Source organism: Mustela putorius, unplaced genomic scaffold (genome assembly GCF_011764305.1).
Source record: "Mustela putorius furo isolate JIRA1106 unplaced genomic scaffold, ASM1176430v1.1 tig00003863_pilon_pilon_pilon, whole genome shotgun sequence".
NCBI lineage: Eukaryota > Metazoa > Chordata > Mammalia > Carnivora > Mustelidae > Mustela > Mustela putorius.
Window position 1 is genome coordinate 5257344 of NW_025422015.1, and position 13390 is coordinate 5270733.

The following is a 13390-nucleotide window of genomic DNA, read 5'->3' on the forward strand; positions in this document are numbered from 1 at the left end:
ACAGTGGCTGTGACCTAGCAGCGCGTCAGAGAACAGGGTCTAAAAGAGCAGTGGCAGGAGTGGAGGCTAGAAAGAGAAGCTGAAAACCCCACTTCACGGGGTCTTGAAAGACATTCTAAGACCTTGCCCTATATTATAGGAAAGTCTTAATAAAAGGCTTTTAGTTTAGAAAGAAACTCTGGGAAGAGTACTCCTAAGAAGCTGAGAAAACCCAGTTTGGGAGCTACCGAAGTTATTACGTGAGTGGGAGAGTGAGGTACCACTAAGACCCTGGCAATACAGAGGAAAGAACGTATAGTATTTGGGAAAGGAATCAACAGGATTTGTTCACTGACACGATTTCAGGGACAAGAAAGGACAGACAATCACAATCTTGAAATTTCTGGTGTGTGAACTGCAGATGCCATGCAGGTGGAAAGAGAAAAGTTCTGGCTGAACTCTGAGAAATGAGGGGATGATGTGGAGGGAGGGAAAGGAATCGAGACCATGAGCTCTGTTTCTGCTTTGTTCAGGATATGATGAAAGTAATTCTCCCATAATGTATCTGGATAGGAAGATAAGTAACACACACACAAAATATTGTCTCAATATTTACCATGTACTCTACATGGAGGTGTTACATGGAACCAGGAACACAGCATGAATAAGCAAAGTGGTCCCTATGGCCCAGCACTCACCACTGTGGTAACGCATAACATTCCATAAACCAATTCATTTCCAAAATAATTACAGATCTTGATGTAAAAGAAAACACCTACATTTGATGACTGAGAGTGAGCACCACTGAACTTTCTTCCAGCGACTGCAGATAAGCCAGTGATTGACTCTTTTAACCAATTCTGCTAAATGATCAGGGTCAGACTTCATAATCTGATCAAATTCTGCAAACTAGGAAATGAAATAATTTAGCATCAATATCAAAAGACAAATGTGCTTAAACACACAGAGAGATACAAAATAACCAGAAGTCAAGTCAAAAATCTAACTTCCTGGAAATGATCACAAACCAATTACAGACACAAGTCTCAGCAAACTCAAACATATTTAGCTATATTTTGCTGCCTTTCTCTTCCTTCCTTCAGCATCCTTTTTTGGAGGGGTAAAAGGGAGTTACTCATTACTAGTTAACAGATTCAATAATAAAAGTAGAAAAAACCTTAACCTTAAACGACAATTACAGATGGTTGGAAAAAAAGTTTAACCGAGGAAAGAATGATAAAAGGGCTAATAAGTTTCTGAATTGCTTATCCACATACTTATGTAGATAACTGTGTACAGTTTCTGACAAGTAAAGGTCATCTATATAATAAAATCAGGTACCACTAAAACTACTGACTTTCCCAACCTCCATCCTCATTTTGGTCAGATAATAAGAAATCGCTACTAAGAGAAAGACAATACAAATAAAAGAGCTATTAGGCTATTAAAAAATAAAATGCATTATTTTCACAACTTACCACCAAATTATAAAATGATTTCTATCCTTTATCAAATACCTCATGACAATATACTAAGGATGTCACACACCTATCAATACAAAGGCTTCCTATAATCAAAAATAAAGTTAAAGGTAACATAACAAGAATAAAGATCTTTGAAAGCCTGCTTTATGTTTTCAACATATTCTTCTGATTAATTTTTCTCAGGGCAAATAAGACCAAGTGTTTTCTCAGGCTATTAATTCTAAAATTATTACTATAGCCCTGAAATAAGAGAAATGTTGAACTTATGATAAATATGTATGATTATAGCTAAGCCAACTATGAATATATTATTTGTTTTCTTTTAATATTTTTTCTTTTATACAAGATATAGTATGGGTCCTCTGGAGTAAAAATATTCAGAGAGAGGTATTACATAGATTTTTATCTCGTGCCCAAAAATGTGAAATCAGATTATCATTAATCTAGCTTTCAAGGCAGTAGAGATATTTATTAATGATATTGCTAAGTCCAACAAGCATAGTTGGCTATTATATAATTATAGTTGTGCTTAAAATTATGAGGATGCTATTATTCAATACAAAGTTAGGAATGGTGACAATATTACAGACTGTGAATAGCATTTAGATGTTTTTGTTTTGTACATATTTGCTATGAAATACTCTGTAAGTCAGTCTTGTAATTTAGTACAAAAATCTATAAATACAAAAACTATGGGTTAGCATAATTATGTTACATACAAAAGTACATACATTCACTCAGTCTGGGGTTTGACAGAAATTGGCACAAACTTCAGTCCAATTTCCTATACCTTATATGACTATCATATGCCAATAAAACTTGTTCTTACAAGGAAGACTCAAAGGTACTGCAAAATTTTTAATTATTGAAAACTGAATTAATGTTTTAGACAAGATTTCAGGGGCGCCTGGGTGGCTCAGTGGGTTAAAGCCTCTGCCTTCGGCTCAGGTCATGATCCCAGGGTCCTGGGATCAAGCCCCGCATCGGGCTCTCTGCTCGGCAGGGAGCCTGATTCCTCCTCTCTCTCTCTGCCTGCCTCTCTGCCTACTTGTGATCTCGGTCTGTCAAATAAATAAATAAAAATCTTTAAAAAAAAAAAAAAAGAAAAAGAAAAAGAAAAGATTTCAGTAAGTATTTTCTGGCAGGGGTGCTCTACCTCAGTGCTAGAACATGGGACTCTTTATCTCGGGAAAGTTCAAGCCCCACATTGGGCATGGAGCCTACTTTAAAAAATGTATTAAATAAAATAAATTTTAAAAAATAAATTGTAAGTATTTTCTGGTTAATCCTTATTTAAGCAAAAAAAAAAAAAAAAAAAACAAGCAATGCCCTGATTCCAGTACTTCCAAATGTGAAATAGAAGTTGTAAAACTTGTATAGAATATTACACATTGCAAACTTCTCACAGGCAGGGAAACTGTGTATATATATACACATATACTGTTAGTGATCATAATTCATGAATAACACAAATCACTAAACGCAAAAATACGCATTGACTCCTACTATCCATATTCATCATGTTAAAGTTGAAAATAAGACGTATTTACCTTGCCAGGTCTAAAAAATACTTTTGTTAATCCAAACTTGTAGTCAACTTCATTTAAGCCCAAAGCTTTAAAAAGAGCCTGAAAAATAAAAGTTCAATAGTTAAATGCCGAACAGTAATTAGTAAGAAAGATAGTTCATAGCTAAGAAATTTCAGTTTAAGCAGTGTTCGTACCTTGCAAAACAGTCTTGGGTCTAATCTTGCAAGTTTATCTGGCATATACTTTTTATACATGTTGTAGAGTTCATGAAAGGAGGCTCGCGATGGGAAACCACCCTGCATTAAGTCCAAAACAGACACCATACCTAGATTCATAAACAAACACAAATTATTGCCAATCTCTGAACAGAAGTCCAAAAAGAACTTGTAAATGATCTAACAATTTTACAAATTAATATTTAGAAAAGGGCAATTTATAGGAATCATCAACAATGAAATATTACATAGGGAGTATCATACTCATATTCAGTAAGTATGAACATACCCGCTACCTAAAACTATTATAGCAAATTTCCTCAAAAATCAGTTTTCCTAACTATTTTCTAGGGATAAATTACTGGTCCCTAGAAAGCTCAACCTAGTTTCTTTTTCCTGCTAGAAACGTCTGTCACAATCAATAGCATATGAGATAAAGGCCTGCATTAAGCCACTTTCCCAGTTCTGAGGCTAATTTTAAAACAAGATTCCTGATAGAATCCCCAAGAAGTAGCCAGACACATTTCCAAATTCTTACCTATGCTTACACAAAGCAAAAGAAAAAGAAAGGAGAGCTCACTATTTCACTATAAAGATCCCCTTTCACTCACCTCTCAAAGAAACTAGTCTATTTAGAATGAATATTTTCAGTATAACTCTAGGAGCTTGTAATTTGAGCCTTGAATCAGTATGAACTTTTCATGTTAGGAAAAGTATGAAGTAGTCAGGGGAAGGCTCAACAACTATAGAAAATGGTAGTACTTTTATTTATAAAAATAGCTAGGTTTCACTGTCTAGGACTTTCAAATCAACAGGAATAAAATAATTCAACAAAAAAATATTAGGACAAATGGCCAACCATTTAGAAAACAAACATAACACTGGATCCCAATCTCACTCCTTATATCAAATTAAATTCCTGGTGGTCAAAAATTCAGGGGTGCCTGTATGGCTCAATTGGGTTAAAGCCTCTGCCTTCAGCTCCAGTCATGATCCCAGGGTCCTGGGATTGAGCCCCACATCAAGGTCTCTGCTCAGCAGGGAGCTTCTTCCTCCTCTCTCTCTGCCTGCCTCTCTGCCTACTTGTGATATCCGTCAAATAAATAAATAAAATCTTAAAAAAAATTTAAATTAGCAAAATGAGACTACTAAATTTTTTTTTAAATGAGTGGATGTTTATTTTGACATAATCTCATAGGAAAGATATATTTTCTAGGCAGTCAAATTGGATTTTAACCTATTGACTTTTAACCTACCTGGCAAAGGTTTAAAAGACCAATGGTACTCAGGGTTGATGACAATGTAAGAAAACACACACCTATACTACCATTGGGAAAGTATACCAGTGCAACAATTTTGGATAGCAACTTGGAAATATTTATTCCCTTGACTCAGTACTTTCTACTTCTTTGAATCTGCCCTATAATTTATCAGACATGTGGATAGAGATATTCATAGAGAATGCACACATGTCCACTGTGTCACTGTAATGAAAGGAAAAAAAAAACAGAAACAACTTAAATATCAATCAATTAAATTGTGTTACAATCATATGGTAGAATATGATGTATTCATTAAAAAGAACACGGCAGAGATTCAATCTGTATAATAAATATACCCAAAACAAAATTAAGTGGTCGTCCCTGAGAAATGAGACTTTTTACTTATATTATTCTGTACTATTTGATTTTCATTAGAGTCAATAATGTAACTTCTGTAATTTTTAATACTAATTAATGAAGCACATAAAGGCAATCATTCCTATGTAAAGAAATACCTAAAACTAAATCTAATTAGTTCTGGGCTCTGCTAGGAGAAATTAAAGGTTTGGTATCGTTACAATTCTTGTCCATTTATATCAAATAAACAAGTACCCTAGGGAATGTATACATCTGCCACCTCTGAGTCTCCTGGCTTGCCCAATAGCTGAAGACAGCATATGAACTGTCTGACAAAAGTTCATTAAGAGTATCATGAAGCTTAACAAATTGCCAAGACCTGGACTGCTTTCTCAGCACCTGAAGCTAATTTACAATAAAGACCTTTCAACACTTAAAAAATAAAAATTAAAAACATCAAATCAAGTACTCTTCCTTCTAGAAATTTCCATTCCCTGGCTCCTTCTCTGAGAGTTTGGTGAGGGGCTTGTTGATGCAGTCTGATTGGTTATACTCAGAATGCTTTTTGTTGCCACAGACAGGCAGCACAACCCCAAGGTTAAAGAGGAAGAACATCTGCCTTCTCTTATCCTCCCCTACTTTGCCCTGATGTTGGCTAATGAGAAGATAGTAATTTTAGTAAATGATGTACTAAATGAATTAATTCTACTTTATTTGGAAAAAAATAATGAAAATAGAAAGGCAGTGTAGAATTCAAATCTTACATCCTTTTTATGAAAAAAATATTTTTATTGACAAATAATGTATTATTTGTTTCAGGGGTATAGGTCTGTGTATATATACTATATATACTACATGTGACTATTTAAATTTTAAAAAATTAAATAAAATTTAAAAATCAGTATCTAAGTCACACAGCCACATTTCAAGTCCTCAACAGCCACAAGTATCTACCATGCTATATAACACAGATACAAAATATTTCCATCAACATGGAAAGTTGTATCAGACAGCACTGGTTAAGAGTGAGAAAGAAACGAGGCCTAACCCAAAGTCTGAAAAACTCTAACATATAATACCCAGGTAAAAGAAGAAGACCCTATAGAGGAGTCAGGAATTACCCGAGAATTAAAGAGAAAAGCAGGAACATGAGCTGAATCAGGAGCCAAGGCAAGATACGTGAGGGGGACTGGTCAAGTCAAATGCTACTGTGACATCTACTAAGAGACAGGCTGCAAAATGAACATCTGATTTAGGATCAGGGAAATTACGGGTGACCTTATCAAGAATTTTTTGTTGGACTGATCAAGGTGGAATCTGAATTCTCTTGGGTTTAAGAGTGAGTGGAAGGCAGGAAACCGAGAAAGCAAGAACAGACTACTCTTGGACTGAAAGGGAAAAACTAGAGAGCAAAAAGTGAGATGAGATATAAGGAAGAAGGTGGAAGGGAATGTGGGTCAGAGGGAATTAAGATGAGGTCTCCACATATTTAAATGGTAATGAGAGAAACCACCTCAAAGGGAATGGTTCAATATAGCTAATCGATATTGAAGATTCATAAGAAGGTAGGAGAAATGATTCCAAAGAATTATTATCTCAACTAAGAAGAGAGGCACTTCCACCTTCTTCATAGGAGGGAAGGATATGCAGGTAGATAGCAGTGTTCGGGAGCACATAGGTGAAGCTTTCCATCTTCTAGTAAAGAAGTAAGGCTGTCTGTTGGCAGAGACTCAGATTTAAGGAGAATAGGGTGAGTCTACTTAAAGTTTATATAATTGTAATTTACGAAAAAAGTACTTCTATAATAAATCTGATTTTAAGAGGAACAATATAAGGAGTGAGAAAGACAAGACAGTTTAAGGAAGTATTACAAGCCTGAGAAAGATCAAAAAGCAAGGAGAAGACTAATGCCTTGGGAGAAAGTAGGAGTAGAATGGGTGGAGACAGCAGATGGATATGCATCAGTACAGGAAAAACAGAGCCCAAGACTTCTGTGACTGAGCAAAGTTAGAATGTGGCAGGTGAGAGATAGGAGGTGGTTTAACCAAGTGCACAGAAGTTCTGCAGCAGCCAAGGGCATTGTGTTTTCATTTTTTTTTAAAGTGGTAGAGTGAGAGCAAGGACACCCAAACCTACCTCCTGCCCCAGCTACATGGGGCATGAGAAATGAACTGCTGCCAGGCTGAGAAGGCCATTGGAAAGCAACCTACTTAAGGAAGACCTAGGTTTGCAGTTAAAGAGTTTTCATAAATTTTACTTCAATGCTGTAAAATTGTTTTATTTCACAATAAACTATACCCCAGTATTGTTCAAATAATTTGTTAGCCATACTTTTCTTATAATTAAAAGAAATAGAAAGTAAAAATCAATCCACTTAAAAACAATCAAGATAACTGTGAGTTGTTTGAAAACACTATACATAGTAAAGTGTATCTGAGTTAAGACTCCCAACACACATGAATATAAATACAAAAATATGAAAATACCTGAACATTGAAGTTGAGATAAAATTTGGGCACCTTCAAAGTGGTGGCTTGTCATCTTTAAATTAGGTTTGATACAACGAATAAAGCTTGCACCCTAGGAGAATAAAGGTACTTTTTAAAGACTACACATAGAGCATTCTTGCTTTTCTATTTTTATGAATATCAGTAAATTTCAGACATGTTAACATTAATATTTGAATTCTTTTATTTATTTTTTTTTTTTTTTTTTTAAGATTTTATTTATTTATTTGACAGAGAGAGGGACAGATCACAAGTAGGCAGAGCAGCAGGCAGAGAGAGGGGAGAAGCAGGCTCCCTGCTGAGCAAAGAGCCCGATGTGGGGCTCGATCTCAAGACCCTGAGATCATGACCTGAGCCGAAGGCAGAGGCTTTAACCCACTGAGCCACCCAGGCGCCCCTATTTGAATTCTTTTAAAATTATCACTAAAGAATTTAAAACATAGACAGTTTTAAAACTTCAAGCTTGGAACAAATCTCTGCATTATATACTAATATCAGAAAAATACTGGATGCCTGGGTGGTACAGTTCATTGGAAACACGACTCCTGGTTTTGGCTCAGTTCATGATCTTGGGGTTGTGGGACAGAGCTCCACGTCAGGCTCAACACTAAGCACGACGCCTGATTGGGATTCTCTCTTCCTCTCCCTCTGCCCCTTGCATTCATGCTCTCTCTCCAAATCAAATATATCAGAAGGAAGGAAGGAAGGAAGGAAGGAAGGAAGGAGGAAGGAAGGAAGGAAGGAAGGAAGGATTGTAGATTTGAGTGCCAAAAATTGTATTATTGTAAAAAGAAAACTCTTTCATCATAAAATATTTTAACATATTTAAACAATGTATTTTTCAGGCTGATATATATATATATGATTTTATTCTACATTTAAGTGTATTGATGTGCCATATTTCTGTGATAAGAAAACTGTCCTATAACAGGAGAAATAAATAAAGTTCTGCCTCTTCAAATTTAGACCAAAGTGGGGAGAAAAGTTCAAACTTTTTCATCATTCTACTTCAAAAGTATACAGTAAGTCCTGAAGCTGCACCACTGCACATTTTAAAGTTCTATTTGTTAAACAGTAGTTTAAAAAGCTTTTAAAGGCATTCATTTGGAATCAGTTATCAGATTATGCTGAATGAGGCAGAAAGAATATATATATATGTACACAATGAAACTGCTGGGTATTAAAGTGAATATACTCAACTTTCAAATTACTGTTTCTTTTCACAGTAGTCCCAGCAGAACACTGAATATCTATTTCAACAATGATGCTCATTGCAAACACTTTCAGAACACTTTTTAGAAATACCTTCTTCTTATAAATCACAAAAGTATTCTCCTTATTTTATAGTAGCACTATATTTGGGTGACAAAAATAAAACACCCTCCTCAACAGATTTGGTTTTTAAAGATGTTTGGTTCACAAGAGATAAATATTTGCAAACAATGAGGTCATGTGCAAAAATTTCTTAATGGTCCGCAAAGCCAGTCTAACAATAAGTTAAGCAATAACAGCACCAACAGAATAAATATCTGGCTTTCCAAAATGCCAACTTGATAAGGAAGAATACCTGGTTAGTTCAGCAGATCTATTTTAAAAATGTCTCACCTTGGAATCATGCCTCATTTATATAACCCACATATCAGACTTGTTTCTCTGATAAATTTTCCATTAAAAAAAAGAGTGAACTGAGGCACCTGGATGGCAGAGTCCGTCGGGCATCAGACTCTTGGTTTTGGCTCAGGTTATCATTTTTGGGTCATGAGATAAGAGCCCTGCATTGGGCTCTGCACTCAGCTCAGAGTATGTTTAAGACTCTCTCTCCCTCTCCCTCTGCCCTTCCCCCTGCTCCCTCTCAAATAAATAATTTTTAAAAACAAAAAATTAAAAAATAAAAAATACAGTGAACTACTAAAACTAGTTTAAAAAATAGATTCTAAGAAATTCTGCCTCTATAACAGGGCATAAAGATATCATGCCCATTTTTTCCATATCAATGCTGCCATGCTGCAAAATGTAACTAATAGAATAATAAAATGAAAATGAATTACATGCATTATGTTTAATCCTAAAAAATACATTTTCTTCTCCACATAACTAATTATTTTCACTTTTTTGAAACTACAGGAAAACTTTAATTTAATAACATTGGGAGAATTCTGTATATTTCTAAAATCATGACTTCACATATATATTTGACTTTTCTTCAGAACAAGCCTAACCAAAATGACATTTTAAAAACTGATTTTTAATTTTTTTAAAATACTTTATCTATTCATTTGAGAAAGAGACAGCACACAAGCAGAGGGAGAGGCAGAGAGAAAGGGAGAAGTGGGCTCCCCACTGAGATGGGAGCCCTACACAGGGCTCAATTCCAGGACCCTGAGATCATGACCTGAGCTGAAGACAGAAGCTTTACCATCTAAGCCTGCCAGGCACCCCTAAAAACTGATTTTTCAAAATGAGGCAATTCAGTTTAAGAATTACTTTCTATGGGCACCTGGGTGGCTCAGTTGGTTGAGCCTCTGCCTTCAGCTCAGGTCATAATCCCGGAATCCTCGAATCAAGTCCCATGTTGGGCTCCCTGCTCAAGTGGGCAACCTGCTTCTCTACCCCTCCCCTGGCTTGTGCTCGCTCGCTCTCTCACTTTCTCTCAAATAGAAATAAAATCTTTAAAAAAAAAAATTTCTAATCATTCCAGGTTTACTGTGCCTATTTGAGTAATTACTAATAATTTAAAGAGGACCATTTAAAAACCCTGGATTTTTGTAAGTGTACTCACAGTACTTCGAAGTTTATCCAGAAGCAGATTTAGTTGTGTCTGTAGAAGAAAGAAAATCACTTCATTATTTCAAAAAGCAAAAGTACGCAATGTTATTAAGTTAATATTAGCTCTCCAACATTAGCATAAAATAACATGCAATAACATCAACATACAACACTGTACAATTTAACAACTGATACATAAATTCTTTGACAGTAACATGCACTATATGGCTAATATAATGCTAAGGACAATAACTTACACGACTTATACAGAACTTATATCATTAAAAGATTGAATATTAGCAAGGCTAAAAAATATACATGCACACTTGCAGGTGGAATGGAAGAGCAAAAAGTGTACAGGCAACAAAGGAAGTAAATGAAAATACAGCAGATGCATTCCAGAAGAGATTAACGGGGCAGTACTTGAATATGTAGCAAGCTGGGTGTAGCTGCTGTCAGATTCCACTGAAGAATGAAGACATACTTAAAATACATACTAACGGTATATATTGGAAATGTTTTATATAACACTTATCTTAAATGAATTGTCCTGCCTAGCTAAAGAAACCCTCTGTTATTTTTTTTTAAGAGATTTTATTTATTTATTTGACAGAGAGACAGCGAGAGAGGGAATACTGGCAAAGGGAGTGGGAGAGGGAGAAGCAGGTTTCCCACTGAGCAGGGAGCCTGATGGGGGGCTTGATCCCAGGACGCTGGGATCATTACCTGAGCGGAAGGCAGACCCTTAATGACTGAATCACCCAGGCGCCCCCCCATTTGTTATTTTAAAATATTTCACATTCCAGTTATTTTTAAAAGCTTGGACAATTTTCTCAAAAACAACTTGATAATAAACACTATGAGTTACTATATTTTCCTATTTATAATAATATTAAGTGGTAATAATTTAAATTGGTTTAATACATTAATAACATGATTTGCTTTATTTCTCTACAAAGTAAATTATATAAAATTCTTATGTCAATTTTATACTAAGATGCTTGCTATACTACTCACAAAAAGATTAAATTAAGATGCTAATTCTTAAATCAACATACTGGATCATAGCTATATTTAATAATAATAATAATAATAACTGGTAGATTGTACTGAATGCATTCCATGAGTCAGGCACTGCTTCAAAGCTTTTCACAGGCATTATCATGTTTAATCTGCACAACAATTCTAATTATTATATATATATATAATATATTTATTTATATTTATAATTCTATATATTTTTATTATGTAATTTAAATATACAATTATATAATACTATTATATAATTCTAATTCTATATTATTAGCCTCATGTTTTAGGTGCAAGCATTAAGATTCAAGGAGATAACTTACTTGCTTAAGACCATGGAACTAGTAATAATAAAGCCAAAATTCCAACAAGGCCTAATAAAGTTCATTCTTTCACCTATGATACTGAAGTGTACTTCAGATATCATAGAGTTAAGTCATAAAAATGGAATGAATTTCCCAATGGATTAAAAAAATACAGCCATACCCCACTTATCTGGTTGACTGAGTTTGGACAACTTTTATCAATCTGGATCACTAAATAACTGAAGAGCAAGTATGAGAGCCACTAATTTGAAAAGAAAACTGTCACAAAGTCCATGCCTCTTAATCCACAGACTAAACACAGTGCTCTCCAAAAAAAATGGAGACAGAGTAGAAGCAGCAAAAACAAACTTGAGAAAGGAGGGGAAAATGTCAGTTACCAAGGAAGCAGTCAATGGCTGAAAGGTATAAAGAGTTTTATGAAACCCACGCTTTATTTGTATTTTATTTTCATTTTAAAGCATACAAATATTTATATACATAATAGAGTAAGATTTCCATCAAAAAGGATTATTTTTCTAAAACACTAACAGTAAAAGAATTATGTTTCAATAACCTGAAAATGTTACTTTTCAGTAGAGAACTGCTGTTTCTCAGAAATGATGGATAACTGAAGTTCTCAGTGTAAACGCTAGCCTCTTTTGTTTTATTGTTTCAAATAACTTGAATTTAACAAGCTATTCTATTTTAAATTAAGAATTACTAATACTAAGACAATTATCATATGGTTTCATTCATATGTGGAATCTAAGAAACATCGCAGAGGATCATAGAGGAAGAGGATCAAGGAGAAAGCTAAATGGGAAGTCATTAGAGCAGGAGACAAACCATGAGAGACTCTTTACTATAGGAAATAAACTGAGGGTTGCTAGAGGGAAGAGGGATGGGGGGATGGGTTAACTGGACGATGGGCATTAAGGAGGGCACATGATGTGATGAGCACTGGATATTATACACAACTGAAGGATTGCTGAATACCACTCTGAAATTAATGATATATGTTGGCTAATGGAATTTAAATTAAAAAGAATTATTAATACTTCATATTAAAGTATCTCATAAAACATTTTAAAATTTTATTAATAATATCAGTTATAGGTTTTAGCAGCTTAATATGCAAAATATATCTTATTTTGCACATAAGCAATATTTAGACATTTCAAGTGTCAACATAATACTTTAATTCAGAGAATTTTAAGAATGTTTTTGTTTTTATTTATATTTTCTAAAATTTCAAGTATGTTCTTACCAGCAATACTACTATAATACTACAGTACAAAAACAATAATAATAACCATTTCATTTAGGTCAATATATTATTTAAACTAATCTGCTATCATATGTCTACTCAGGAATTTCAGGGTATCAAAATAAGAGGAAAAAATATTGTTCAAGAGAATTAGGAACTCATAATTAATGAATATAACTTATAACAAAGTTAGAGTTTTTATTCAATTACCTGAAAAGTATTAAAAGCTTTCTCTTACATTTATATTTATTTTTTTAAAAATCTAGCTTTATAAACATTATTTTATGAAGGTAGTTATTTAGAGCTTATTTCAATCCACAAGGGATTTCAGGAGCCTTACACTGTTGTTATTATTATAGTATTCTCATGCTTAAATAGTTTCTAATTACACCATTTTTTAATATTTAAAATACTCATAATGAAACCCACATGCAGAATTTTCTTATAAATACAACAACAATATTTTATGGAAATGCATAAAAGAGAAGTTCATTTCATGTCTTTGTCCTATTTATTATGATTTTTTATTCATTTAACTTATGATACAAAAGTTTTTAAATTACCTTTCTCTATGCTAAATACTCAACAATTCAAACCAATTAGTAGTGTTCCATTTCTAAGACACATCATGTGACAATTCCTTGTCAGACTTCAAAGAATAAATTTCTGATCCAAAATAAACAAGCGAGA

At 34.0% G+C, this 13390-nt stretch overlaps 1 protein-coding gene across 6 annotated transcripts in view; it reads right to left on the reverse strand.

Moving 5' to 3' along the window:
- The window catches only part of MYO6 (myosin VI), a 154197-nt gene that overhangs the window by 24614 nt on the left and 116193 nt on the right, over positions 1-13390 (reverse strand). For all 6 annotated transcript variants that reach the window (XM_013056278.2, XM_004752792.3, XM_004752791.3 and 3 more), the window contains exons 19-23: positions 10113-10151; positions 7313-7406; positions 3187-3317; positions 3014-3091; positions 759-888 (exon numbers count right to left, since the gene is read on the reverse strand). In XM_013056278.2, coding sequence (XP_012911732.1) covers positions 759-888; positions 3014-3091; positions 3187-3317; positions 7313-7406; positions 10113-10151 — 472 coding nt within the window. The remainder of the gene's footprint in view (positions 1-758; positions 889-3013; positions 3092-3186; positions 3318-7312; positions 7407-10112; positions 10152-13390) is intronic.